Here is a 23,266-nt window from a genome sequence, read left to right as displayed (position 1 = left end):
TGTTCTCAGTCTCCCCATGTGTATTCCAGTGACAGTAGCTGTAATGGAGAGGTGATTACACAAGACAGGAAGAAGCACCAGCAGTGAGATGGAGCTGAGCACTGGAGAGACAAGAAAAATTCTCATTTTCACATCTGTATTTATACCTTTACATTGACTGTCACTCACAGACCAAATGTGTCTTCTTCCCAAAAGCTGACTAGTGGATAGTGTGTGCTTGCCAGAAGGAGCTTAATGAATTATGGAGTGACACATGGCTGCCTAGTGTCCCTTTAAGCTTTTTTTGTAACTCTGAGAGTGTCACTTCAAACAGTCATCAACATTTGCAAAAATCTCCAAGTCTTTTATTATATAAATGCTACTATTCCTTAATCAACTGAAGAAATAATTAGGTTTATTTGTTAGCAAGTGAAATTCCCTTGGACAAATTCACAGACTCTCCATGTCCAATGAGCTGACATGTGGTTTGTTTGGCCAGTGTTTGCAAAAAGAGAAATAGGTGTTATTCATTGTTGTGCAAGTGGCAGTTCTAATTTGAGACTTCTCTGAAGTGATTCTTTTTTTTTTTGTCAACTGAATATTCACATTGCCATTAACAAAGAGTGAATGAGCAGTTACTATTTTCAGCTCTGGAGAAGCTGGTTATATTGCTTTTATGCTGTTCTAACTTTTGGTGACCAGTTGCTTTCTACATTGTATTTTCTTCAGGTCCTCCCTCCCCTACTAAAACTGCCAAAGGGGTGAGTATTAGTGATGTATTTAGATTTGTTTCTGATGCAGAATACAGTTGTAGCTGCTTCTTCTAACTTTGGCTTGCCACTGGAGTATCAAAGCTTTATCCCAGCAGTGGGAGAATGTGAACTCTCAAGTCCAGTGTGCTTGAAACAGGCTGCACTCATCATGATTTGCAGACTCAGTTTCTTCCAGTTATACAGCTGCCCACCCTAAATAATCAGGGTATAAATCTCTGCAGTTAGAGGAGGCAAACCTTGTCAGTGTGCCTCTGTGTCTGTGCACTCTGCAGCCACACTAAAAATACTGTTGACTTGGGACCTGCATTCTAGCACATGTACAGCAGCAACTTCTCATGGAGCACTTGATGTTCAGTGGCATTAAGCAGCATGGCAAAATAATTCAGTTAAAAAGGGCAAATTCTTGTGTTTGTACTTGTGTGTCAAACTGCTAAATTGCTTGAGGTTTTTTTCTTTTCATTCTTTATAAAAGGGTATAGCTAAGTCTATTCTGCTTGTGCTTCTGCTTAACATGCACAGACACATGCAGACTGCCACGCTCCAGTTTCCTGGTTGGATTTTACCCAGCATAAGTATTTAGAGTTACTTCACTGCAGAATCAATGGGAAATTAGGATGGGAAATGACAAGGGTGCTTGGTGCCCTGTGCTTTTGATTTAATGTGGGGTCTGTTTCAGAAGGACAAGCAGGACAGCTGGAGTGGTTTGGAAGCTGTTGGTGATGCCATGCCACAGCCAATGCCATTTCCACCCACTGCTGTACGACCAGGCTCTCCTAAACTGGACCCTTCAGAAGTCTACCTGAAGTCTAAGACTATGTATGAGGACAAACGTGAGTATTTCAACTTGGAAATAGTTCATTTTGTGGTGCAAAAGCACAATTTTTCAGTAATCAAAGATAGCTCCTTACATGTTTTGAAATATTGCTTTGTCTTAGCTCCAAACACAAGAGATTTGGATGTTTTCCTACGAAAACAAGAGTCAGGCTTTGGTTTCCGGGTGCTTGGAGGGGATGGACCAGATCAGCCTGTAAGTGGAACAGTTCACTGTTGCCCGTGTATTATCCTACAGTATTGCTGTTAGAATCATTCCTGCTCTATCATCCCATTTCCCTCTCATTCCAAACAGTTCAGTGATGGCAAAATTGATCATTTCAGTAACTGCATTTCAAAGGTTAAGAATTGATTCAGATTGCATCTATTTAATTTTCTCTTTGTGGCTGATTCTTGTCTGCATCAGAAGTGGAAGAAATAACAGAGGCTTTTGTCTCCATAGTGTCTGGGATATCATAGATATGTAATAAGCACACAGTGTAAACTTGTGTCAAAAGTTGGGCTTTTTCACCAACAAACAAATATGCTCGGGAGATAGTGATGCTTATGGAATTCATGGAAGTAGGAATTAAAAATCCCCCTAAACTTTGTGTACTTACTGAATACTTTGAGCCCCAAATTGTACCCACTGGGCTTGTGCAAAGTACTATTGCTGGCTGTGCTTCTGCTAGCATAGGATGGTCAGATAATCCCAAAAGCCTTCATCTGCCTGGATTCACCTGGATTCCAGCCATTACACGTTCTGATGAGCTCATGTTCTGCTGTTCAAATCCCCTGACTCTGCTCTGCTGACAGATTTACATTGGAGCCATCATCCCCTTGGGAGCAGCAGAGAAAGACGGGCGGCTTCGAGCTGCAGACGAGCTGATGTGTATTGATGGGGTTCCTGTCAAGGGGAAGTCACACAAACAAGTCTTGGATTTGATGACCAGTGCTGCACGGAATGGTCAGGTGCTGCTCACAGTCCGTAGGAAAATCTTCTTTGGTGGTATGTGTCTGTCTGTCCTTTTACAATCAGATCAACTTTTCCATTGCATTATTCAAAAGTAAAAGGAAAAAGCACCTTCAAAATCAGTTCTCAGTTTCTTTTAAGATGTGCTTCGATAGACAGACTGGTTCAGGACCAAAATAGTTTAGGTTTCCTAAAAGAAAGGTTGGCTTCAGTCCTCAAGATGCCTTTTTAAAAAGTGTTTCTGTTGTTCCAAGTAAACAGTTGGTCCTCACTTAAGATAGCAATACTTGTAGTTTGTAGCTGGATCTCTGCCATAGATCTTGTAGCATACAGAAAAGCCATGTTTGGTTTTTGGGTTGTTTTTTTTTTTTTTTACTGTAAAAAGGCATCAGATGGCTGTGACAGAGGCTGTGCCCAGTCTGTTCAGCAGTGTGCAGGCAGTGTGCCCCCAGCTCTCCTTGCATGGCTGCATATCCATGCAGGACTCTGAGCCTTTCAGTGCTTTATCATCCATCTGATCTCTGTTTGATCCACAATGTACTGTTACTGAACTCACCCTTACTTTCCCAGGCAGACACTGTTTCCTCATGCTGGCACTGATACTGATGTGTACAGTTTTGCTGTAGTCACTTGGTAAAACAGCAATATTGTTTTTTTCCCTATTTGTTGTTTGTCTGTCACCTGCAAGGGGAAAAGCAAGGGGAGGAGGAGGAGTCTCAGCCTGTGTTGTCACAAAATGGCTCTCCCCGTCTGAATCGGGTCGAGTTTGCAAACCAGCTGCCCCCAGAGGTCTATGATGTCCGTCTGCAGAGGAAGGAGAATGAAGGATTTGGCTTTGTCATCCTCACCTCTAAGAACAAACCTCCTCCTGGTGGTAAGTGCTTGTGTTCTCCTTGCTGCGTGGTGCTTGCAGCAGAGCTGCTGCTGGAGGATCCTGGGGGATCCTCAGGAATTGCTCCACGTGTTGGTGTTACTTACTCAGCACACTGCCCAGATGCAATCATCTTTCACTCACAATATTTCACAGCCCACCCCAGGACAGCTTGGTCTGTCTTGCTTCATGCTGATGCTCTTTCACCCAACGGTGATGTGAGTGGGGAGTGGGAGGAAGCCCATCAGAGGCCACCAGCCCCTTCAGGGGGCAAGCACTGGTTGTGGGCAGTCTGGAGAGCTGTCAGGCCATGGTGGTGATGTGGATTTTCACATGGTGTTTATTTATAGGCTCTTTGTAGAGCTGATGGAGCCCACCCTGCCATGCTGGCTGGATCTGCCAAGGTGCTCACAGGTTACTGAGTCTGTCAGGAGAACTTTGATTTCCTTTTGAAGTGTATTTAAGGCTTAATTCTTGGCTTCAAGGAAGAAGAGTTAACCTCTGCATCCTGATTTCTAATTGCTGTGTTGAAGTGGATGTCCATAACTGTCTCTGAGTCCACACAGTGCTCCAAGGTCTGTGTGTACATTTTGAGTGGATAACAGATTGCTGCAGAACACTCCTGGGACACGTGGTCTTGCTCATCCCTTTGAAGATGTGACCCATTTTCTCCCCATATTTTCCTTTAGGCACAACACCTTGTGTGTGGCCAGGCCATGCTGTCAGGGCTTGGCATTTCTGTTCACTTTATGGGGTGAAGCATTCTGCATTATTGCAGGTTTTTCTTGTCCTGGCAGTCCTGCCCTTTAGAGCAGGGGTGTTCCCTGGGGTGACGGTGGCGATTGTCTCTGCGTGATGCACACCTGACATCGGGGTCATCCTGGTGCTGTGCTTGTTCTCTATTTCCTAGTGATTCCTCACAAGATTGGGCGAGTTATAGAGGGCAGCCCAGCTGACCAGTGTGGGAGGCTGAAGGTGGGTGATCGCATCTCAGCAGTGAACGGCCAGTCCATCATCGAGCTCTCCCATGACAGCATCGTGCAGCTCATCAAGGACGCGGGCAACGTGGTGACTCTGACTGTTGTGGCTGAGGAAGGTGAGGGCAGAGCACGGCCCCAGAACCTGGGTGGGTCCAACCACACTGACAAAGCCTGGGTTTTGTTGTTTGGTTTTTTTTCTTTTCCTTCCTGCCATGTTCAAATTGCCCAGTGCTGCACCCCTGGGGTACAGCAGAAACTTCCTGTAGTGCTGTCTGCCAAAACCACCTGCTGAAAAACGGTCACACCCCACCATGAAAACCTTGCTCGGGGGTTTCCTGCAGAGCCTCCCAGGCAAATTCTTCACGTGCAGCTGCCGTGTCATCTGAACAGAGAGAAATATTTCCATTATCACTGAAATGGAAATATCTGTGGCTGCAGAGTCCCACCTTCTGAGTCCGTGCTTTCAGTGAAAGCTCCTGTGCAGCACTGTGGTCAGCATGGTGTTGTGTCTACACAAACAGTTCTTTATTAATACATAACCTTCCATCATGTGAAAAGTTTTTTCCACCCCTGCTTACCACTGCATTTTTCTGGATTGCTGCTAGTGAGTTTAATTAAACTTGCTAGCATGATTTTACCAGAAATTTGGCTTTATCACCTTTAAATAATAAATGCTTAGAGTTGAGTAAGGTCAACAGATGATTCTCTAATTTCACATTCATTGCAAATATTTGATGTCCTATCTCAGCCTGTAATACAGATTTTTCAAAGACTTAGAGTCTTCTATAAATTGATATTTTTCTAGAAGTATTTCCATTTTTATCAAATCTATTTTATTCCAGTTTGAAGGGACACACCTCAAAGCAGTTGCCCAGGGAAATGTTTATAATGCATCTGCAGTCTAAATTGGTGGCATTAAATCTGTTTCTCTGAGACTCTTCATCAGCTTTATTTTTACAATAAGCTTTTGGAAGATAACATTTTTGTCCCTTATTTATACATGATCTTACCTGGACTCTGTGTGAGTACTTTTCCCACTTCCTCAATTTTTCAATTACAGATTTTGAGCCAAAATTTAGAGATAAAATAAGAATCTGAGGAGAATCAACAAAGAGAGGAGAAAAAAAAAAGAAAAGGAAAAAAGAAAAGGAAAAAAGAGAAGGAAAAAAGAAAAGAGAAAAAAGAAAACAAAAAGTCATTAGCAGGTGATGAAACTAGACTGAAGAGGCCAGTCAGGAAGGAAAAAGTGTGGCTTAGAAGAGCTGAAGTTGGTGTGTTTCAGATGCAGAGAATTTTGTGACTATGAAGGAGAGAGAAGCAGAACATTTTCCACTGAAATGGAAATATATCACCACTTGATAATTCTCCTTGATTTAGCTGGGTAAATGCAGTTTATCTCACAGCATAAGCCTTTGTAGGAAGCCAGAGTGGATGTGAATTATCCAGGTCTTCAGATGTTTTCCCCACTGTGTTGAAGGGGCAGAGCTGAGCTGCAGAGATGGCTCACAAGGCAGTGGTTGACACCAGGGAAGAGGCAGCTCCAGAGAGAAGAACACCAGCATGGCCAGGAGCTGTTCAGCATCACAAAGCATAAACCCTACAGAGCTTGCTGTTCCCCAGTGCGTCCTCTGAGACTAAGAAGGAAAACACTGCCTTGTACCTCTTCCCTCTGCCTCCTGGCGTTCACCAATGTGTGATCTTTGCTTTTCAGATGAATAAATGAATTCCACTTCATGCACCAGAAGATGTTCTTTAACGTTTTTCACAAAAGCAGGAGTCTGTCAGCTTTTGTCATGTATTAGCTGGAAACACAAGAGAGCAGGCTGAAAAGAGGACTGGAGAATTTGAACAAACAGATGGCATTTTTCTTGCCTGTGCTTCTAAATTAAAATTCTGAGTATAAACCAGGAGTAAAAGTTGACATTTTGTCTCTAGAGAAAAACCTATTTAAGGCACATCCTGGTAACAGCAGCAAGCAGTCCTGTGAAGGGCTCGGGAGGTCTCTTGTATCTGTAACAATATGCATTAAGTTTTCCTTAAGATGCTTGAGCACTTTGGGTTTTTTACTTGTTATTCTTAACTGGCAAATGCAGTCACTGACTGTCAGTTCTGCTTTGGTTTGTTAGAACACCGTGGTCCTCCCTCAGGAACAAACTCTGCCAGGCAGAGCCCAGCCCCACAGCACCGGCCACTGGGACCAGCACAGACCAACTCCCCCAGCACAGACAGGTACAGTGCTCTGGGCTTTGGAAAACAGGGGCTGAGGGCAGAAGGATTGGTAAGGCAAAGCTGACATCCCTGTCCTTCCATCTCTGTGCAGGGGAGCTACAGAAGGTGAAGCAGGGAAAGATGTCTCAAGCAGTTACAGACTCTCCTGGCCTGAGCACAAGCACCCGACACAACCCGAGGCTGCAGCCCTTGGTGGACGTCACCCCCAGGTACCATCCAGAGGGTGGGAGACACACAAAACACTCGTATCAAGGCACTACATAGCATTGCCATTCAACAGCAGGACAATGAAACATTTCCCTGTCTGATGTGGGTAGAAAAGTTGTGTACAAATGCATGGTTTTACTAATGTTCTGAATGTTTTAATCTCCTTGGTATACTTGAATACTCACTATAATTACTAAAGAAGAAGAAAATCCTTGTAACGAGGCTACTGCAGACACCTTGGCAAAGTTTCTTGAAAAAAAATTTCATGCGTGTCTGAAACGTAAAGGGAAGAACACACTCTGTGTTTAGGCTGTTCCACATGGCCATATGTGAGTTGTGATGAATTCAGTTTAAATCAGGGGTTGTATTTCTCAAAATATAGAAGTACATGAAGCTTTTTTCCAGAAAAACAAATGTTTAAATCTGCCTACAGGTCCTCATCTTTTTTTCTCTGACTTCCTGCACAGAATCCTGGCTGTTTCCCAGTAGAATTGGAAAGGGGCCCTCGAGGGTTTGGATTCAGCCTTCGAGGAGGAAAGGAGTACAACATGGGCTTGTTCATCCTTCGACTTGCAGAGGATGGGCCAGCTGTCAAAGATGGCAGAGTACATGTGAGTTTCTCCTCTCAAAGAAGTCCAAGCTGTCCTTTGATACATTAATGTTTGTGTTTTCATTTTGCTGTTGCTGTTCTGTGCAGTGAAGATAGTAGGAGCATAAATTGTTTCGGAGACAATTATATTAATTTGTATGTTTCTGGAAGGAATTCACTTTCAAATATGGTCCTAAAAGCAGAATAGGTGCAGTAGCAAAGGCTGGTGGGACTGGACCTGCTGCTCAGAGCAAGGACACCAGCATGGTGCTGGCTGTCCCCAGCAGCTCGGGGCACAGAGGGGCTGTGCTCACCTCCCGTGGGGCTGTTCACAGTTTTCATGTCACGCAGTTTCTCCTTCTCAGCTGGAAAATTGTGTCATTTTGAAACACAGAAGGGGAATTTCTCACTCGGTTAATTGCAACTGGGCCTGATGGGAGGCGTGTCCTGCCCGGTGGGTAACCAGCCAGTGACCTCCTTTGACAGACAGTTTATTTAACAAAGCCCAGGCCGGCTCTTTAAAACTGCTAATTTTATGCACTAGTGACATCCCTTGGTTGATCCATGTATTGCGAAATAGGTTTCATCACCCTTTTAGTGGGAGATTATTCCAACCCCTTTCCAGCAGCCTGCAGAGTTCAGGTGAACTGTAATTACCTGCCCAATACCTCCAATTGGCCTCAGAGCCCTTACACGTGATACCTGCAGAGCTCTGGGCTCTCCTGCCTGCAATTAAAAACATCCTTTCCTCACATGAAGGTCATTGTGCCACGGCAGCACTGAGCTCTGCAGCAGGCACAGGGAAGCTGCTGAGCAGCTCTCCTGGTCAGTGTGACACCTGGAAATGTTCTGCTGCTGCTTAGTGGGGTTTAGCATGAGAGGAAAAATAGAAGCCTGTACTTTTTTCTTTCTAAATTAAAAATGAGTTTACAGTGTCAGAGATTCACAGAGGCTGACTTAGTTACTCTTTTTTTTCATCAGGTTGGTGACCAGATTGTTGAAATTAATGGAGAGCCCACCCAAGGAATCACTCACACACGAGCCATTGAGCTGATTCAGGCTGGAGGGAATAAAGTTTTGCTGCTGCTGAGACCAGGGACTGGCTTGATCCCAGATCACAGTAAGTCATCCCAAGTGCTGCAGGCAAAAGAAGAAGGAAAGACAGAAGAATGCTTGCAGGAGCTCTGAGTTCAGCTACAGAGCACAGAAGTGGTGATTTTGAGTCTTGCTTAGGAAAGGCTGCAGAACTACAAATCAAAGACTTGTGGTTGTGGCAGCATTTTAAAGGAAACAACACTTTCTCTCTGAGTGCTCATTTTAGTCTTTTAACCCTTGATTCTCCCACCAAGATTCTGATGCTAAACTTAAATTGTAGAGTCACTTTTTCTGACTTCTGAGCTTCTCAACAATAATCACCAACCATGAGTTTGTCCCTGGAAAATTTTAGGTTGTGTTCAGTCGTTTACAGGAACCAGCCAGCATCCACTCAAAACCTGCTCCAAACTTTCTGCATTTCATTCCTCCAGAGAGCTGGAAGGTGGCCATTCACATTTTACTGTTCAAAACTGCAGAGCACAGCTCAGCCAGGAAATTAGCACATGGCAGGGAGACAGCCCATCTGCGAGCTGCCAGGTCTGCTCCTGCCATCCTGCTGCACTCCTGTCTGCCTTTGCCTCTCGCAATGAATTACCCTGAATTACCATTAGGGGTAATGAAAGTTAAATACAGTCTTCTTGTGTGCTGATGAGCTTCTGCTGAAGCTGCCTTTAAAGTCAGTATTTTCAAGCTGTAAGAAAGGGGGAGGCAGTGGGTGGGCACCTCCAGCTCTCCTGACAAACACCTATAGAAGCTTGATATGATTTCAGCAGTGATAAATGGTGTTTCTCCTGCACCACAAGGGCTCCTCAGTAGTTATCTGGAATCACAGAAATCTTTGGAGTCTGAGGTAGAAAGAGAATCACAGAAAAGCATGAAAACACCTCCAGAGACCATCAGGTCCAGCTCTTTGCCCAAAGTGAGGCCTGAGATTAGGTGAAGCAAGTTAGATCAGTGATGATGGAGAGGGGGGAAGGATTTTGTTGCCTCTTACCTTGCTGTTAATCATACATTTCTGATTGAAATCTTGCTTGCTGTACCCTGTGATTTTGGTATGTAGTCCTGGGCTTTTTCTCTTCCTTCTTCAGGTTTGGCTCCTTCCAGTCTGTGTCCCTTCGTGAAACCTGAGCAACATTAAGGGCTTTCAGTGCTTTTCTTGGTTTTTCCTTAAAGACTTGGTAAATCTGCATGTCTTGTGTTTCATCTCTTCCTGTTATTAAAGTGCAAAGCTACAAATATCCTCAGCTTTCCACAGTTTTCAGTTTTCTTTTAGTGTAACAGTCTTAGTTCATTTGGGCTTTTTTATATTAAACAATGTAGGTCAGGGACTTCCTGTTTTGCAATTTTGCTGTGTAGTTGTGCTGATACAAAACCATGTCAGCCCCACAGAGGTCATGCCAGTGTTCTAAAAAAAAAGGTTTTTTCCAAAATAACATCCTTATGGTTGTTGTAAAACAATGCAACGTACAAAACTGACTAAATAAGAGTTTGAGATTATGTCACTACATGATCTTTTTAGACTGAAGTTTTCATATAATGTCCTGGAACCTCAGTAGTATGCACACTTCTAAATAACTGATTTTTTTTTTCTTTTTTGCAGTTGTTTAATAAACTCTCTTGCTGTTCACTTACAGGTGATTGGGATAATTACAATCCATCTTCATCAAATGTAATATATGAAGAACAGTCACCATTATCTTCATCTTCACATCCTGCTTCCCCATCTGAAGTGTGTCATTTACCAGGAGAAGCTTTAATGAGAGTTCAGCTGTCTGAGAAACTGGAACAAGCAATGAACACTGTGCCTGAAAAGATAAGCACTTTAACTGAAAACCAGTTTGAGATGAAGCCTCAGTCTTCTCCCCAGAAAACAAAGGCAAGATGGGAATGTCCCTCCAGTCCCAGGCTTGAAATCACAAAAGGGAGTTGGGAAGTAGGAACCAGAAGAGACAGATCTGCAAGTCCAGAAAAGTTAGGGGCTGCAGAGGGACACCCTGCCACAGGATTCCACAGCCCCAGAAAAGGGGATTCTGGAAAAACCTATGTCAATCTCTCACACAAATCTGACAGTTCCAGAAAGAGTGAGAGTAAAATCACAGAAATGGGGATGAACAACAGTAACAAAAAAGAATATTGCAGTGGAAATCAAGGAAGGTCTGGCAGTCCTCAAAAGCTTCTTGGTAAGCAAGGAATTGTAGAAATGGTAGGCAGGCTGCAAGAGTATCCAGACAGAGCAACTGGTGGTGATAAGGTGACTGTTGAGAAATTGAAAGGTGGAAATGGTAAAGCAGGAGTCACCAGGAAAGAGACAAAGCAGAAGATGTCTGGAAAGGTGGAAGGGTGGTCTCCAGAGCAACAATCTGTAGTATTTGATGAGAATAATGTTCCATCCAGTGACTCTTGGAAAAACACATCTGAAGACAAAAAAATAAAGAAATTGGACTCTGGAGAGCCAAGTTCCAGCAAATTCAAAGCGTCCAGTCTTTCCAATATCCCACTGCTTTCCCTGGAGAAGCAAAGACCAGAGACACAGGACACTGCTGTGCTGAGCAGACAACACAGAGAGAGACACCTGGAGCGGCCTGATGAAACCAAAGATGATGGAATTTCCAAATCTGAGAGTAGTTCTCCAGTCAAGAAAACACCAATAACTCCTGGACCGTGGAGGGTACCAAGCACGTGTAAAGTCACCCAAACAGCAGGAGTGGCTGAAAAACGGGTTTGACTGACACTTTTTTTTTAGAACATATTTTAATCAAGTTTCTAATGGTCATTTAAAAGCATTGTTTCTTTTCATGAAGTTGTCATTTTTTTTCAGAAACTGGTTAGAGGGTGGAAAGTATTTGATTCGTTCTTAAATTATCTAAGCTGCATGAAGGACCTTTTGGATTGCTTAACTGAAACCCTTCCATAAGCTGCTGTCCCCACGTCCTTTTGAAGGCGGTGTTCTGCTGCTCCCAATGTTGCACTGCTACGGCTTCCTCAGATAGTATTGTGAGTTTCTGAACAAAATTATTTAATGCCTAATTGCCAATGGGATCATGACTCACCTCCTGTTCCTGTGCCAAGTTACCTACTGTATCCAGCCAACCTAACCCCTCACGTATGTATTCAAGTCACAGGAAAGGCAAGGTTTGGTTTGAAGTGGGTGTTTTCTCCAGAGCATGGTGCATGTTTACTAAAGGAAATACACATATTTTTACTGGGTCAGTAAGAACACAGGTGAGTTGGTTCTCTCAATTCTAGGGCAGCAAGTCAGCCACTGATACTGTTCAGTTGGTGTTTTTTTCTGAAATTTTTATACCTAATGCAAAATCATCTAGATAAAAATTCTACTTGCCATAATCAATGTTTTGTAATTTTGCTTTTTATGAGCACAGCAAAATTGCTTTATTTTCTTGATCGATAAGGATGCTTGTGACAACTGTTTGCCAACATCTGCCTGAAAAGAGAATATTCTGGGATCAGTATCCCTGGTTCCACTGGTGGCACTGCACCATCCCCCATGTCCTCTGCACGAGTAGGTCCCACCTTGGGGTGGTGGTGGCTGCTGAGTCTCATCCTTAGTTAATTAATGCCAGTTAGGAATCAGATTTTTCCCCTCTGCCCTTTCAGATGAACCAACTGCCACTGCAGCTCCTGAAATGAGGTTCTTGCCTGTGTGTATTGGAAATCTCCCAGATGTTACTTGTAGTTTGTGATCTAAAAGTGCTGAATTGAGTGCTGCACATGAGACAATATCTGTGGTTTGGGCTAGAATACATATTTTGAAAAAGAGGCATATTACCACCAGAATCTATTGACACATCAGTCCTACAGCTGTAAGAACAGCAGACTGCATAAATTTAAGGCTTTTATTTTATTCATAGTTTTAATGATGATTTCCTGCCATATCAGGCTTTTTTAATGACTGCAAAAAATGTGGTTAAAGGCATCCCTTGGTCCTGTTTGCAGGAGAAAGAAGTGTAAAAGATCAAGCTTTTCTTTTACTCATGATAAAATTCAAGCTAATACTTTGCTATTATGGAAGTGAATGAGTTAATATCTCGTTTTGGCTTGGAAACATTTAATGTTTTTAAAGCTTAATGAAGCACAGTGAATCAGTTGAATTATTTACAAGTACAGATGACTACTCAAAGAGCTTTTTAAACAAAGACTTTGAAAATTAAATAGGCTTTAAAGCAAATCTGAACTGTGCTCTGCTGCTTGACATTGGATGATCCGTTGAGATTTGCTCTGTAGCATAACACGTACAAATACTCCCTGTTGTGGAGTATGACTGTGAAAATATTTAATACTTTGAAGTAGCCAGTGTAGATATTAACCATGTATTCTTAACAAAAGAATCTGTTTTGAGTTGTATGCACTTGCCCTAACCACTGCCTACAGTAACAGACATTTAATACAAAGATGAATTAGCACCACTGACATCCTGACCCCTCCTCAGCTCCCCCTGTATTTTTTCTATGTTATGTGACCTGATTTAGTGTCTTACCTGTGTGTGATTTCTCCTTTATAGAACTTGTATCTGTACTTGCTGTATCAGATGACTTAGCAATGTGGCCTTGGAATGCTAAGCAATGTATGGATGTACTGGGTATAAATGTTTATATATTGTACAGCACCTTTATACATACTTCTGAGGTTCTGACTAGAGAGAGACCTGTAAATCGCTCATTATTTTTTATATAGATATTAAAAAGAAACTCCAGTTCTTGGCCTGTTGGTTCTGCACTGTATAAAATAGATTGTTGACTTTCAATGGTGTGATACTTTACTTTAAACAGCTCAATTTGTGGCCCAGGTTTTACTCACAGATATAGCACTCTTCTGGTAAACAAATGCAATTTATTTTTGGAATAAAAAAGCCCCAAGTCCCTGTTCAAATGTTCAACAAAGGTATTAGAAAAATCATCAAGTCATGTAGAATCAGTTGTTAATGTAGAAATACCTGTTTATTTGTACATTTTGATATGTAGAATTGTCATCTCCTTTTACATCTTACAACTTTTCCTTGTACAGAAAATATCTGTAAATAATTTACTACCAAAAAAACTTACACCATCTTACCCTGCACGTGAAAGATTGAAGCTATGGAAAGTTCCTCAGTTTTTGCTTTTTTAATTACTAATAAATAGGTAATAGTAGAGTCAGTGAAGGAAAATATTAGTTTAACAGATGTCCTTAAAACATCTTGTTCCTCTCCTATGCCCTCTCTAAAGATTCCTCTCTTTGGGGTGAGAGAGCCTTTGCCCCCTCTCTTCCCCTCGGTGTAAGGCACTGCCACAGTGTGGGGCTGCAGCAGCTGCTCAGAATCTGGAGCAAAGCTGCTGTCCCAGTGACCCCAGGACAGGACAGAGCCTGGGCTGAGCACACCTGAGATGTCACAGGGAACAAACACAGCAAAACGTTCTCTGGTTGATAAATGCTTCACAGCATTTACAGACCAGCCTTGCAGTTGTTCTCAGGTTACTCACCTTTCCACTAAATGCTCTTCATTCATTTGCAGAAGACCCAATCTAAGCCAACCAGAGTGATCTGTGGTATTGCTGAACTGGCAGAATTCACCTCGTGCAGATGATGTCTCTGCACCCTGCAGTGGTTCAGGATAGAGGCAACGCCTCACACACCTCCAGCTTCTAAGAAAATAAATACTCTTAGCACATTCAGAGCTCAGAAGAGGGATGCAAAACAATCATTTCATTGTAGCTCCAGAGCTCTCTGACAAGGACCCTGCTCAGCTGCACCAGGAGGGGTCAGGTAGCATTGTGTCCCTCCAGCAGGGCTGTGCTGTGGCTCCACACAGTTCCTGCAGTCTCAGTGCATTGGGCTCCTTCATTCTGTCCTGTTGGGTTTGCATGGCATGGGATGACTGCACTGATTAGACCAGTTTGTTCTGTGTGGTGTAGAGCAGCAAAGCAGAAGAACGTCTGATACGGGCACTGAGAATCTGTTTCAAAAATGGTAATTACAGATCTCTGTAGTTTGAGAGCACCTCTGCTTTTTTTGCCCAAGATTTCTTATCTTCTCTGGTCTATTCGTGGTGGAGGCAACAAAGTGCTGATGTTTGGTGAGTTCATGGTTTGATTTTCCATAACTGCAAAGAGATACAGAGAGTGAGTGTGGGTCTGACTGCTTTTCATCTACAGGTAAGACTTAGTCACTTTTACCCATCCTGTGGTGAATGCTAAAGCTCAGCAAGCTGCAATTTAAGTGTGAGCCACAGGAGGAGAGGAAAGAACCCAGGATTCTGAGTAATGGCTTTAATGGGCACTGGAGACCTGAACACAGCTAAAATTTAAGTCAGCTCTGTCCTTCCTTCCCTTCAAAACTGGCTCCAGGAGATGGTGGCTCACTGAGCATGGTTTCCTCTGAATTACAGGGCAGAGGGAGCCTAATTCAGACCCCCAACCTTTCTGCTTGAGTGGGAGGACTTTGCCAGTGGTACAGAAGTGACCCCACAAGCTTTTCTTGTTCATGGGGGTTGTACTCACTCTGATATTGAATCCTAGAAGATCACTTATGACACCTGAGACAGCAGAGAGAATTACAACACGTGTTATATTGTAGATTAATGGATTCATAGTCAGGCCATACAGCCTAAATGGAGTATCTAGTTCCTGCAGTGAAAAGAAAAGGAAAAAAATCCATTAGCATTTGTCCATATCAGCAGCAATTAATCCTTGGCAGCCTTTGCTAGCCATGCACTGCCTCTGCATCTTGTCTTAAATGTAGGTACAGAAATTCCCACTCTATTTTGGCCCTTCCAGCTCAAAGATGTTTTCTAACAGCCACATTCAATCCTTTGTAGCAACCCTGGCTGCATCACAGGAGCCTGACACAACAGGCTGTAGAATTTTAAACAAATTAGTCTATATGACTAATTTATGACTTTTAGACTATGCTACCTTTTTTCTAAACATCTTCAGCATTGAAGCTGCTGAAGAAAAATGAGATTCAAGCAGCAGGGAGCTGTTGTTTTCATACAAGCCTCTCCTTACCTAAGTCATAGTAAGCTGCTACTAGTCAAATGCTTGCATCACTAATAAACCACACCAGGCTTGTAGTGCTTGATCTTAAACCATGGCTACAGAAGCACAGAAAAACTCCCTCTGTGAACTTAAACCTGGTTAAGAGAAATGGGAAGAGCAAAACCCTGCAGTCCTTCTTCCAGAACTCAGCTGTGTGTTTTCAGGAGAGCAGCTTACCTTCAGCAGCTTTGTAGATAACTTCAGAACATTGTTTACTAGAGACAGCTGCTCTTTCTTGTTTGGCTTCTTCTCCATCTTTAGGTATAAGTTTATCTGTGACAGAGACATTACACACCAGATGTTAGTACTCCAGCACTGGTCCCCAGTTGATTTCTAAGGGAAATTACAGCCATGTTTTGCAGTCTACTGTCACACCTGAAGAGGTGATGCATCCACAAACAGGTATTTAGCTGCTGCTTTTCCCAACTGACATAGATAACACGTGTTAATCCAGATGCAAAAATAATGAAGAATTTTAGAATTTGAGTCATTCCAAATATTTAATAGCTGTACAGTGATTTATCACCTGTCCAGCACAAGTGTTGGTTTCTGTATTTTGAGAATTTGCTGCCAGTATTTTTAAAGCTGGTTTGAAATGCAACAATTCTATCCCAAACAAGCCACAAAGCCAAAGGGAGACTGAGCTAAACAGAGATACCTGTTCAGTGAGCAAGATGGAAATATTGCTGTATTTCTTGTTGGTTTCAGAGCCCAAAGATGCCAGACGTAGTAAGAAGAGAAGAAGTGCTGCCTCCCAGATTAGGAACTCCCAGTTGTAGGCTGCATTCAGAAATGTTTTGTGACCCTTAAGAACCTGTATTGAAAATGAAAATAATTCATCAGTAATGAGTAACCTGCCTGTTCTTGGGAGAAGTTGCTCTTACTCCTCCTCTGAACCACTAGAGCTACTGTCAGCCTGAGGGCTTTCCCTCTACTTCTTTTTTATTTTTTAGAAAGTCACAATCTCACCTGGGCACAGCATATAAAAGCTATTGAAAGAGCCAGTAAAAAGACTGATGACACGACCACATCCACGGATCGCTGGGGGCCTCGCCGCTGCAGAAACAAAACCTGAGTCAGGTCCCAGCTTAATGGTGATAAAAAGTCAGGCAGTGATGTCCAGAGGGCAGACAGCACTGAGGTGAAGTACCTGAGAGCTGGTTACACTCTCTGCAATTACCTTGGATCAGAACTCACCTTCAGATAGGAACGAAGGGATAACCAGATCTTGATGTTTTCTACCTTCTTGAGTCTGAAGTGAGGAATTTCATATTTCTTTGCTTTCCGAGCAGATGTGATGTGACTAAAAAGCTTGGCAAACAAAAACCTCTGCAAAAACCAAAACCATATCAACACAAACATACATTAGTCTAAAACAAACAAAAAAAAAGATTGCTTGGAATTGCTTAGTGGCTATTAAAAGGTTATTTTCCACTTGAGGGCAGGGCAATAGGGTGGCACAGAGGTCAGGAAGGGGACTGTGACTGATGAATAAGACTCTCACCAGACTCTCCAACCAAAACTTCTTGGATATCTTCTCAGCTTTGATACTTCAGCTGGCTTTGGTAGAACACCTGCCCAGGGCTCAGGAAAAGCAACAGTACACTGAAACTCACCTGTTTGTATGTTTTCTCAGCAACACACATCATGAAGAAAAACATCCAGGTTAAGCAAAGTCTTTCAAGGAAGTTGATGGCAGACAGAACAATGACAGGGGTGCTGGCAGGTGCCCCACAGAAGATGTGCAGAAGCTCCATTAGAGAGATGGAGCAGAGCTGTTCCAGGTGATCCGTGCGGAAGAGTCTGTAGAGGAATGGGAGGAATGCCAAGGCAATGGTGATGACGTTTCCCAGCATCTGATACCCCACTCCTTGCTGGTAGGCATTCACCTGGCAAGCAGGAACAAAACCAGGATCATTTCCTGGGTTTATGCATCAAGGAAAAGACACGTGGAAGCACTCACAGTTCCCCTTCCCTTCCAAGGCCTAAAATAATCCCAGCCATTTCAGTCCAAACCCAACAGAAATCACTCATTACTCTTCCAACAGGACCTCCTAAATTTTGGTTAATGCAATTTTTATGTAAGACTACTTGGGACAACTGTATTTGCAGTAGAGGAGACTTTGCTTTTTATGCTGCACTTTATATTTGCATGTGTAGCTATTTTTTGGTGTAGTGAAATGAGGCAACCAGGTGCCACTAATTGCCAGGGAGTGAGCATGAGCTTGTGTCAAGCCCACCTGTGCCTAATTAGGGTTTATTGGCCCCCTGGTTCTGCTCATGCGCAGTGGGGGCCCACCCTAATTAGGCACAGGTGGGCTTGACACAAGCTCAAGCTCACTCCCTGGCAATTAGTGGCACCTGGTTGCCTCATTTCACTACATTTCGGGGTTTTTTTGCTGTTTTTTAAGGGATGATGGAGGCTGCAATGCCTTACAGCCCTCTTACCCTGCTCATGATAATCCCACTGATCTCCAGCACAGACATGTCCACCTTCTTGCACTCATTCCCTTCCCAGATCAGTGCACTCACTTTCGCAGATGCTGGACTCGTATTTTGCAGCCACAACAAATGGTTCTATAAAAGAAGAGAGTGCAAGAGGCACATAAATCTCTTTCTGTCCCAGTATTAAATAGTGCTTCTTTCTAACAAGTATTTAGATTGGGACAGGGGTTCCGAATTTGTCATTGTGTGAAATACTTTGGTTTGGGATCAGCAGTGGCCCAGGTAAAGCCAGCAGGGAGGAAGGAGTTGATCAATGACAGTTTTAGATCATTCCAGACTTTGATCAGCACAGCTGGCAGAATGGGCTCCTCCAGCATTGGGTTATTAGCATTATTCCAAGAGCATTCAGATTCAGATGTGTCTTTCATATTACTTAGGAAAAGAGGGGTAAAAGGGGTGTGTGTGGTGTGTGTGATCTTTGTCTCCTCAGGTACTGGATATACATCAACAAACCTGCTGAAACACATCTTCCTTCACATCCCGCCTGGCACCTCTGGCAGTTGTGTCCTCACTGTCACTGGTGCAGGAGGAACGACACTCAGGGCCGTGCAGGAGATCATCCCACAACATGTCCTCTGTCTCTGAGTCATGGCGAGTGCTCTCCGAGTCCCTCCGGGTGGTGCTGCAGCTCCGGGATCCTGGGCTGATGCAGGACCTGGAGTTCTTTGAAGAGCAGAATTTACAGAGCACAGCCCCACTCCTGACTCACACATCCACCTTCTCCCCCCCCAGCCATCAGCTGTGTCAGGGTCCCCGGGTGCTGGGAGCACCACTGTCACCCAGCTGATGCCAGAAGCATCACCCAGGCACAGGGCACTCACACAGCAGGAGTTCTCCACCTCTATTCCCAACTTTACAAACTAAAAATTTACTGACTCATCCCAGTGCAAAAGTTTTCTGGCTTGTACATAATCTATTTTAGGATTTCATTTATATTTTATCTTTATTTGCATATTTTTATAATTTGATATATATTTTATATATTTTATTTTCAGGTGGGAGGGAGTAGCATGAGGGAAGATAAAGTAATGAAGAGAACATGTATCACAGAATAGATTTTCTCCATTTTAAAATCAAAACTCATTACACAAAAGCTACAGCAAAGGCCAAACCATGACATCACCATACCTGACCATAGAGTGTGGATTCCAGTTCAGATTCTACAACACTATCTGAGTCTCTGGCACCTTTCAGGGTTTGTTTGACCTGCCAAACCCAGGTAAAACAGTTTGTTATCCACAGCAAAAAAAATGTGTGGAAAATGAGATAAACTCAACACAAGTACCTGTGAGACAGCCTGGTTCAGAGAGACAGGAGGCCTCCTCTTCTCTTCATAGCTGTTGTCACTGGAAGCCCCTTCCACATTCTGGTGTAACAAGCCCCGTTGTGCCACTGCTTCAGCTTCCTCCTCACTGGAGAGCTCGTCAGAGACACCCCCTCTGATGGTGCAGTCAGTCTGGAAATGCAACAGTGAGAGTAAGAACAAAGCCTGCAAAAGCCAGCAGGAGTTCATCTCCACAGCAGGTGTGGAAATAGAACCCAACTTAGCACAACAGAAACATCACAAATTTTAACCCATCAACCCCACCCTTGCCCCGCCACAGAGCTGGTGAGAGGGGCCCTGAGTGGGTGGAACTTGAGTGGGGTGGGAAAAGGCAGCAGCAGCTTTTGGATGTGCCTGACCAACAACCTGAGGCCCAGGAGAACTGATGCTACTGAAAACTAATTTATTTCTTTTTAACCACTATCATCAATCTTCCCTAAGTGAGCATTTTGTCATCAGAAGTCTATAATTAAACAAGCACTTTGGTAAGCACAGTGCATTTCTGGCTTGTCTGTGTTTGACACATGACTGCTGCAACAGAGGAGGTGCTGACACTTCACTGTCAGCTGCTCAAGAAGAAGAAAGGGGGTTTTAGGTTTTCTATCTGCAAGCAATACTCCTTTACTCCTAGTAAAGAAGGGAAGTATCTTGTATTAGATCAAACCACAAAGTTAAGCATCAACAAACTCTTGGGCATGAGCAGAATAAACTGAAATTTGTGACTTCAAATGGATCTTTCCTGCCAGTACCTGATGGCTCTTTTCCCCATTGGAAAGTTTATTTTTCTCTTTGAAGTGCAGCAGCCTGTGTTCAGCCCTGGCATGTCTTTGTGTCACGCCAGCATTCACAGCAGTCACACCATTTTCTGTCTCAGTCCCTTTCTCAGCTACCAGCTTCATTCTTCTAGTTCTGTGAGAGAAAATACAATTAAATGCTTTCATGAAAAAAAAATCATGGTCTCTTTCACTTGCCACAGAGGTGCAGCATTAACTGTATTGCTAAGGGAATGTGTCTTCTGCTGACAGGCTCTTCATGTCCAGATTCTGCAGTCACTGGACAGTCCTTTTGTAACTCTAATACTGTCCTAGAACCTCTAAACCAAAAGGGGACTTTTATTATTATTATTCTGATAAAAAAATAATAAATAGGAATACTTCAGAAGACAGAAAGTCCTCATCATGAGACAGGACCTGTCAGTCACAAATTCATCAAGAAACTCACCTGAGAAAACAGTAAGAGACAATTAAATATCCCAGAGAACACAACCTGCTTTCCCTCTAGCTACTTTTAGGAAAAAGGAGGTGGCAAAAGGGGGTGACTAGCCAAGCAATTCAAACCAAAGGGCACAATTGCTTCTGGAAATCAGGCAAAACAGCAGTATCATTTCAGAATACACACTCAGGAAAGGTCACACAAATAAAAACAAGCTCTGCCACTTACTGCAACTCATCTAAGGCTCAGATTTATCTCCACTGTGAGATGCAGCACAATGTCCTAATGAGGACATCCCTAATTCCTCAGCAATCAGCCTCCTGCAGTCCCCAGTGTGCTCTCAGTTCAGAGGAAACTGACTGGCAGCCTCTGGGGCTCAGTGACAGCACAGGTTCTGTCTCCAGCTGCTCACAGTGTCATTACAGATACAACACAGAGAGAGAAGATCACCTACCTCCTCTGGAAAAATGCACTGAACACACTGCTAACAACTGATGCAGATTCAGACTGCTCTTCTTGACTGTTTTTGTCAGGAGAAGACCAGCTGCTCCCATCAACACCCACAGCTTTGCGTAACTTCCTGATTTATTTTAAAAAGGAGAATTAAATTTGCATGGCAAGCTACATGTAGGTCTTTCTTAAAAGACTTGAATCAGATTTAAGCAGTTTTTTAGGTGCTATTTCTTCTTAAGTTATGCTGACAGAATGCTTATTTCCAAATAAAATAAATTTTATTTGAGTTAATAGAAGTTACACACATACCCACAGGACACCCAGTACATCACTAGGAAAGGATGCAACAGACAAAATCTGATCTCAGTCTTTGTTCTAGAACAAAGAGGCAAAAGGAGGCAAAAACTATCCTGTGCTCAAACACATATCAGTGTTTAACCCAAGGGACAGACTGTGACATCTCCCACATGCACAAGTCATTGGTGACGAATCCACCACATCCAAACCTCTCACATCCAAACCTCTCACCCTTTCCCTGCTCCCAACACATCTGCAGCTCCCCACAGCTGCAGCCCAAGCAGGACAGCCTGGTCTGCAAAGCCTCAGAGAAGCCATCCTGCATGGAATGCCCTCCTCTGGACACAGGGAACTGCTGCAAAGCTTCCCCAAACAAGAGCCAACTGACAGCTGAACCAGACCCACCACAGCCTGGTAAATCTGCCTTGATTATGAGAAGATTACAGGGAAGACAGAAAATACCTATTTCCAGATTACAGCTAAATCACATACTTACACAAGACTAGAGGAGAACACCTTTCCCCACTCTCTCCCACCACAACCAGTCCCCGTGTCCCCGCTCACCTCCGGCGCCGGCTGAGCCCGTTGCTGGCTGAGGTTCTGGTGATCTGTGTGGACACAATCTGGCAGTGCACGGTGCCCATCAGCAGCATCAGGCACAGGGGGCCCAGGACCTCACTTGCATTCACCACGGGCATCATGAAGTACAACACCACTGCTATGACTTAAATGGAAAAAAAAAACCAAAACAAAACACGTATCAAACGTGGCAGTTCAGAGCACAGCCTGGGTTTTTCTGTCATAACTGTTTTTTTTAACTGTTTACTTGTTAATAAACAATAATAATATTTTTTTAACTGTTTATTTGTTACTCTGTTATATAATTTCTGCAAATACTAGAGCCACACATCTTGAAATCTACACTAAGCAGGTCTCAGGCAGGATCACACTGCTTTAAATCACACTGCAAAATGCTGTCACATTCTTTGCAGGACAGGGATTGTGGTGCAGATCACTACCAACCCTTACCTTGCATAACATAGAGCACCAAGAGCCACATAAAAATTCTCTGGGAAGTAACCTGTATCCACCACTGGCTGAATAATGGAAAAAACACAACTCTCACAATCCCTTTCCGAGTCAGTGATGTCCAGGGGATTTCAGGCTTGGCTTTGGCAAACGTTGAACCTTGGGATTAAAGAGAAAACAAAGTCATTAATTGTCAATTACAAGGATTTCTTTACTTATGACTTCTTCTTTGGCCAGGACCAAACCTTTGCCACAAGTCAGAGGTCACAGAAGCCCAACAGGCCCAGGACAAAGCTCCCTCTGGTCTCACCCCTGGCAGCTGAACCCCCCCCCCGGGCGTTCAGTGCTCCTTTGGTACCGGTACCAGCACACACACAGAACCCAACAGCGAGCCCTGGGCCCGGACCCGTGCTCTGCCAGAACGCAGAACCCCTGGCAGAGAGCTGGATCCTCTCCCCAGCAACCTGGGACACGGGATCGCTCCCACGGGCCACTCACCGCGGATCAAATCCACGTCGATCAGGTCGGGCTGGATGTGAGCCTTCTTCTTAGGTTTGTTTTTGAGGCCCTAGGGAGCCGAAAACAAAGGTCTATTAGCGGCGAGAAGAGCCGGTTCCGGCACGGAGTTCGGCCCGGCCGCCGCCGTTACCTTCATCTCGGTCTGCTCGATGGATTTCTCCCATATCTGCTGGTCGTAGGCCCCGATCTAGAAGGAGAAGGAGGCTGAGGGTCGGGCCGGGCCCGCGCCCGCCCGCGCCGCGCCGCACTCACCTTCTTCTGGTACCAGGAAATGGCATCTCTGTCGCGAGAGGCCATGGGGCGCCGCGGGGCGGCCCGAAACCGGTCCCGGTCCCGGTCCCGCCGCAGGCCCAGGCCCCGGCGTAGGCCCAGGCCCCGGCCGCCGTTACC

General features: G+C 44.0%; 2 protein-coding genes across 5 annotated transcripts in view; one reads left to right on the top strand and one right to left on the bottom strand.

Moving 5' to 3' along the window:
- Positions 1-13,373, top strand: part of MAGI3 (membrane associated guanylate kinase, WW and PDZ domain containing 3) — a 54,387-nt gene extending 41,014 nt beyond the window's left edge. The window contains exons 11-22 of one of the 2 annotated variants that reach the window (XM_030465377.1): positions 709-740; positions 1,429-1,582; positions 1,688-1,779; positions 2,379-2,571; positions 3,224-3,409; positions 4,317-4,502; positions 6,513-6,615; positions 6,707-6,824; positions 7,290-7,433; positions 8,393-8,531; positions 9,595-9,684; positions 10,141-10,427. In XM_030465377.1, the coding sequence (XP_030321237.1) occupies positions 709-740; positions 1,429-1,582; positions 1,688-1,779; positions 2,379-2,571; positions 3,224-3,409; positions 4,317-4,502; positions 6,513-6,615; positions 6,707-6,824; positions 7,290-7,433; positions 8,393-8,531; positions 9,595-9,644 (1,397 nt within the window). In that variant the 3' untranslated portion in view covers positions 9,645-9,684; positions 10,141-10,427. Of the gene's footprint in view, positions 1-708; positions 741-1,428; positions 1,583-1,687; positions 1,780-2,378; positions 2,572-3,223; positions 3,410-4,316; positions 4,503-6,512; positions 6,616-6,706; positions 6,825-7,289; positions 7,434-8,392; positions 8,532-9,594; positions 9,685-10,140 lie in introns of both variants that reach the window. The other variant, XM_030465376.1, reaches the window with a different exon arrangement.
- Positions 13,374-13,611: 238 nt separating this feature from the next.
- PHTF1 (putative homeodomain transcription factor 1) lies at positions 13,612-23,266 on the bottom strand. Of its 3 annotated transcripts, none has more exons than XM_030465378.1 (18): positions 23,129-23,266; positions 23,007-23,063; positions 22,856-22,925; positions 22,358-22,516; positions 21,893-22,052; positions 21,033-21,158; positions 20,116-20,275; positions 19,328-19,498; positions 19,171-19,248; positions 18,496-18,705; positions 17,986-18,114; positions 17,154-17,426; positions 16,735-16,866; positions 16,507-16,593; positions 16,196-16,351; positions 15,715-15,810; positions 15,001-15,126; positions 13,612-14,603 (listed from the first exon to the last, which is right to left on the bottom strand). In XM_030465378.1, exons 1-18 carry the CDS (start codon positions 23,171-23,173, stop codon positions 14,583-14,585), a joined length of 2,256 nt encoding a protein of 751 aa, XP_030321238.1. In that variant the 5' UTR covers positions 23,174-23,266; the 3' UTR covers positions 13,612-14,582. The 3 variants fall into 3 exon arrangements, with proteins under 3 accessions (XP_030321238.1, XP_030321239.1, XP_030321240.1); XM_030465379.1 differs by having other exon boundaries at positions 18,070-18,114; positions 23,129-23,249; XM_030465380.1 differs by lacking the exon at positions 21,033-21,158 and having other exon boundaries at positions 23,129-23,249.

This window comes from Calypte anna, chromosome 26 (genome assembly GCF_003957555.1).
Source record: "Calypte anna isolate BGI_N300 chromosome 26, bCalAnn1_v1.p, whole genome shotgun sequence".
NCBI lineage: Eukaryota > Metazoa > Chordata > Aves > Apodiformes > Trochilidae > Calypte > Calypte anna.
The sequence above is the reverse complement of the archived record's forward strand: the minus strand, read 5'-3'. Positions and strand labels throughout refer to the sequence as shown.

Bases quoted from the DNA above. Each gene is read 5' to 3' on its own strand.
- PHTF1 (XM_030465378.1), bottom strand. From the start codon at position 23,173: ATGGCCTCTCGCGACAGAGATGCCATTTCCTGGTACCAGAAGAAG. The intron at 22,517-22,855 runs GTGAGTGGCCCG...TTTAATCCCAAG, and splicing joins CGACGTGGATTTGATCCGCG to GTTCAACGTTTGCCAAAGCC. The intron at 16,352-16,506 runs GTGAGATTGTGA...TTTTCAATACAG, and splicing joins CTTTTATATGCTGTGCCCAG to GTTCTTAAGGGTCACAAAAC.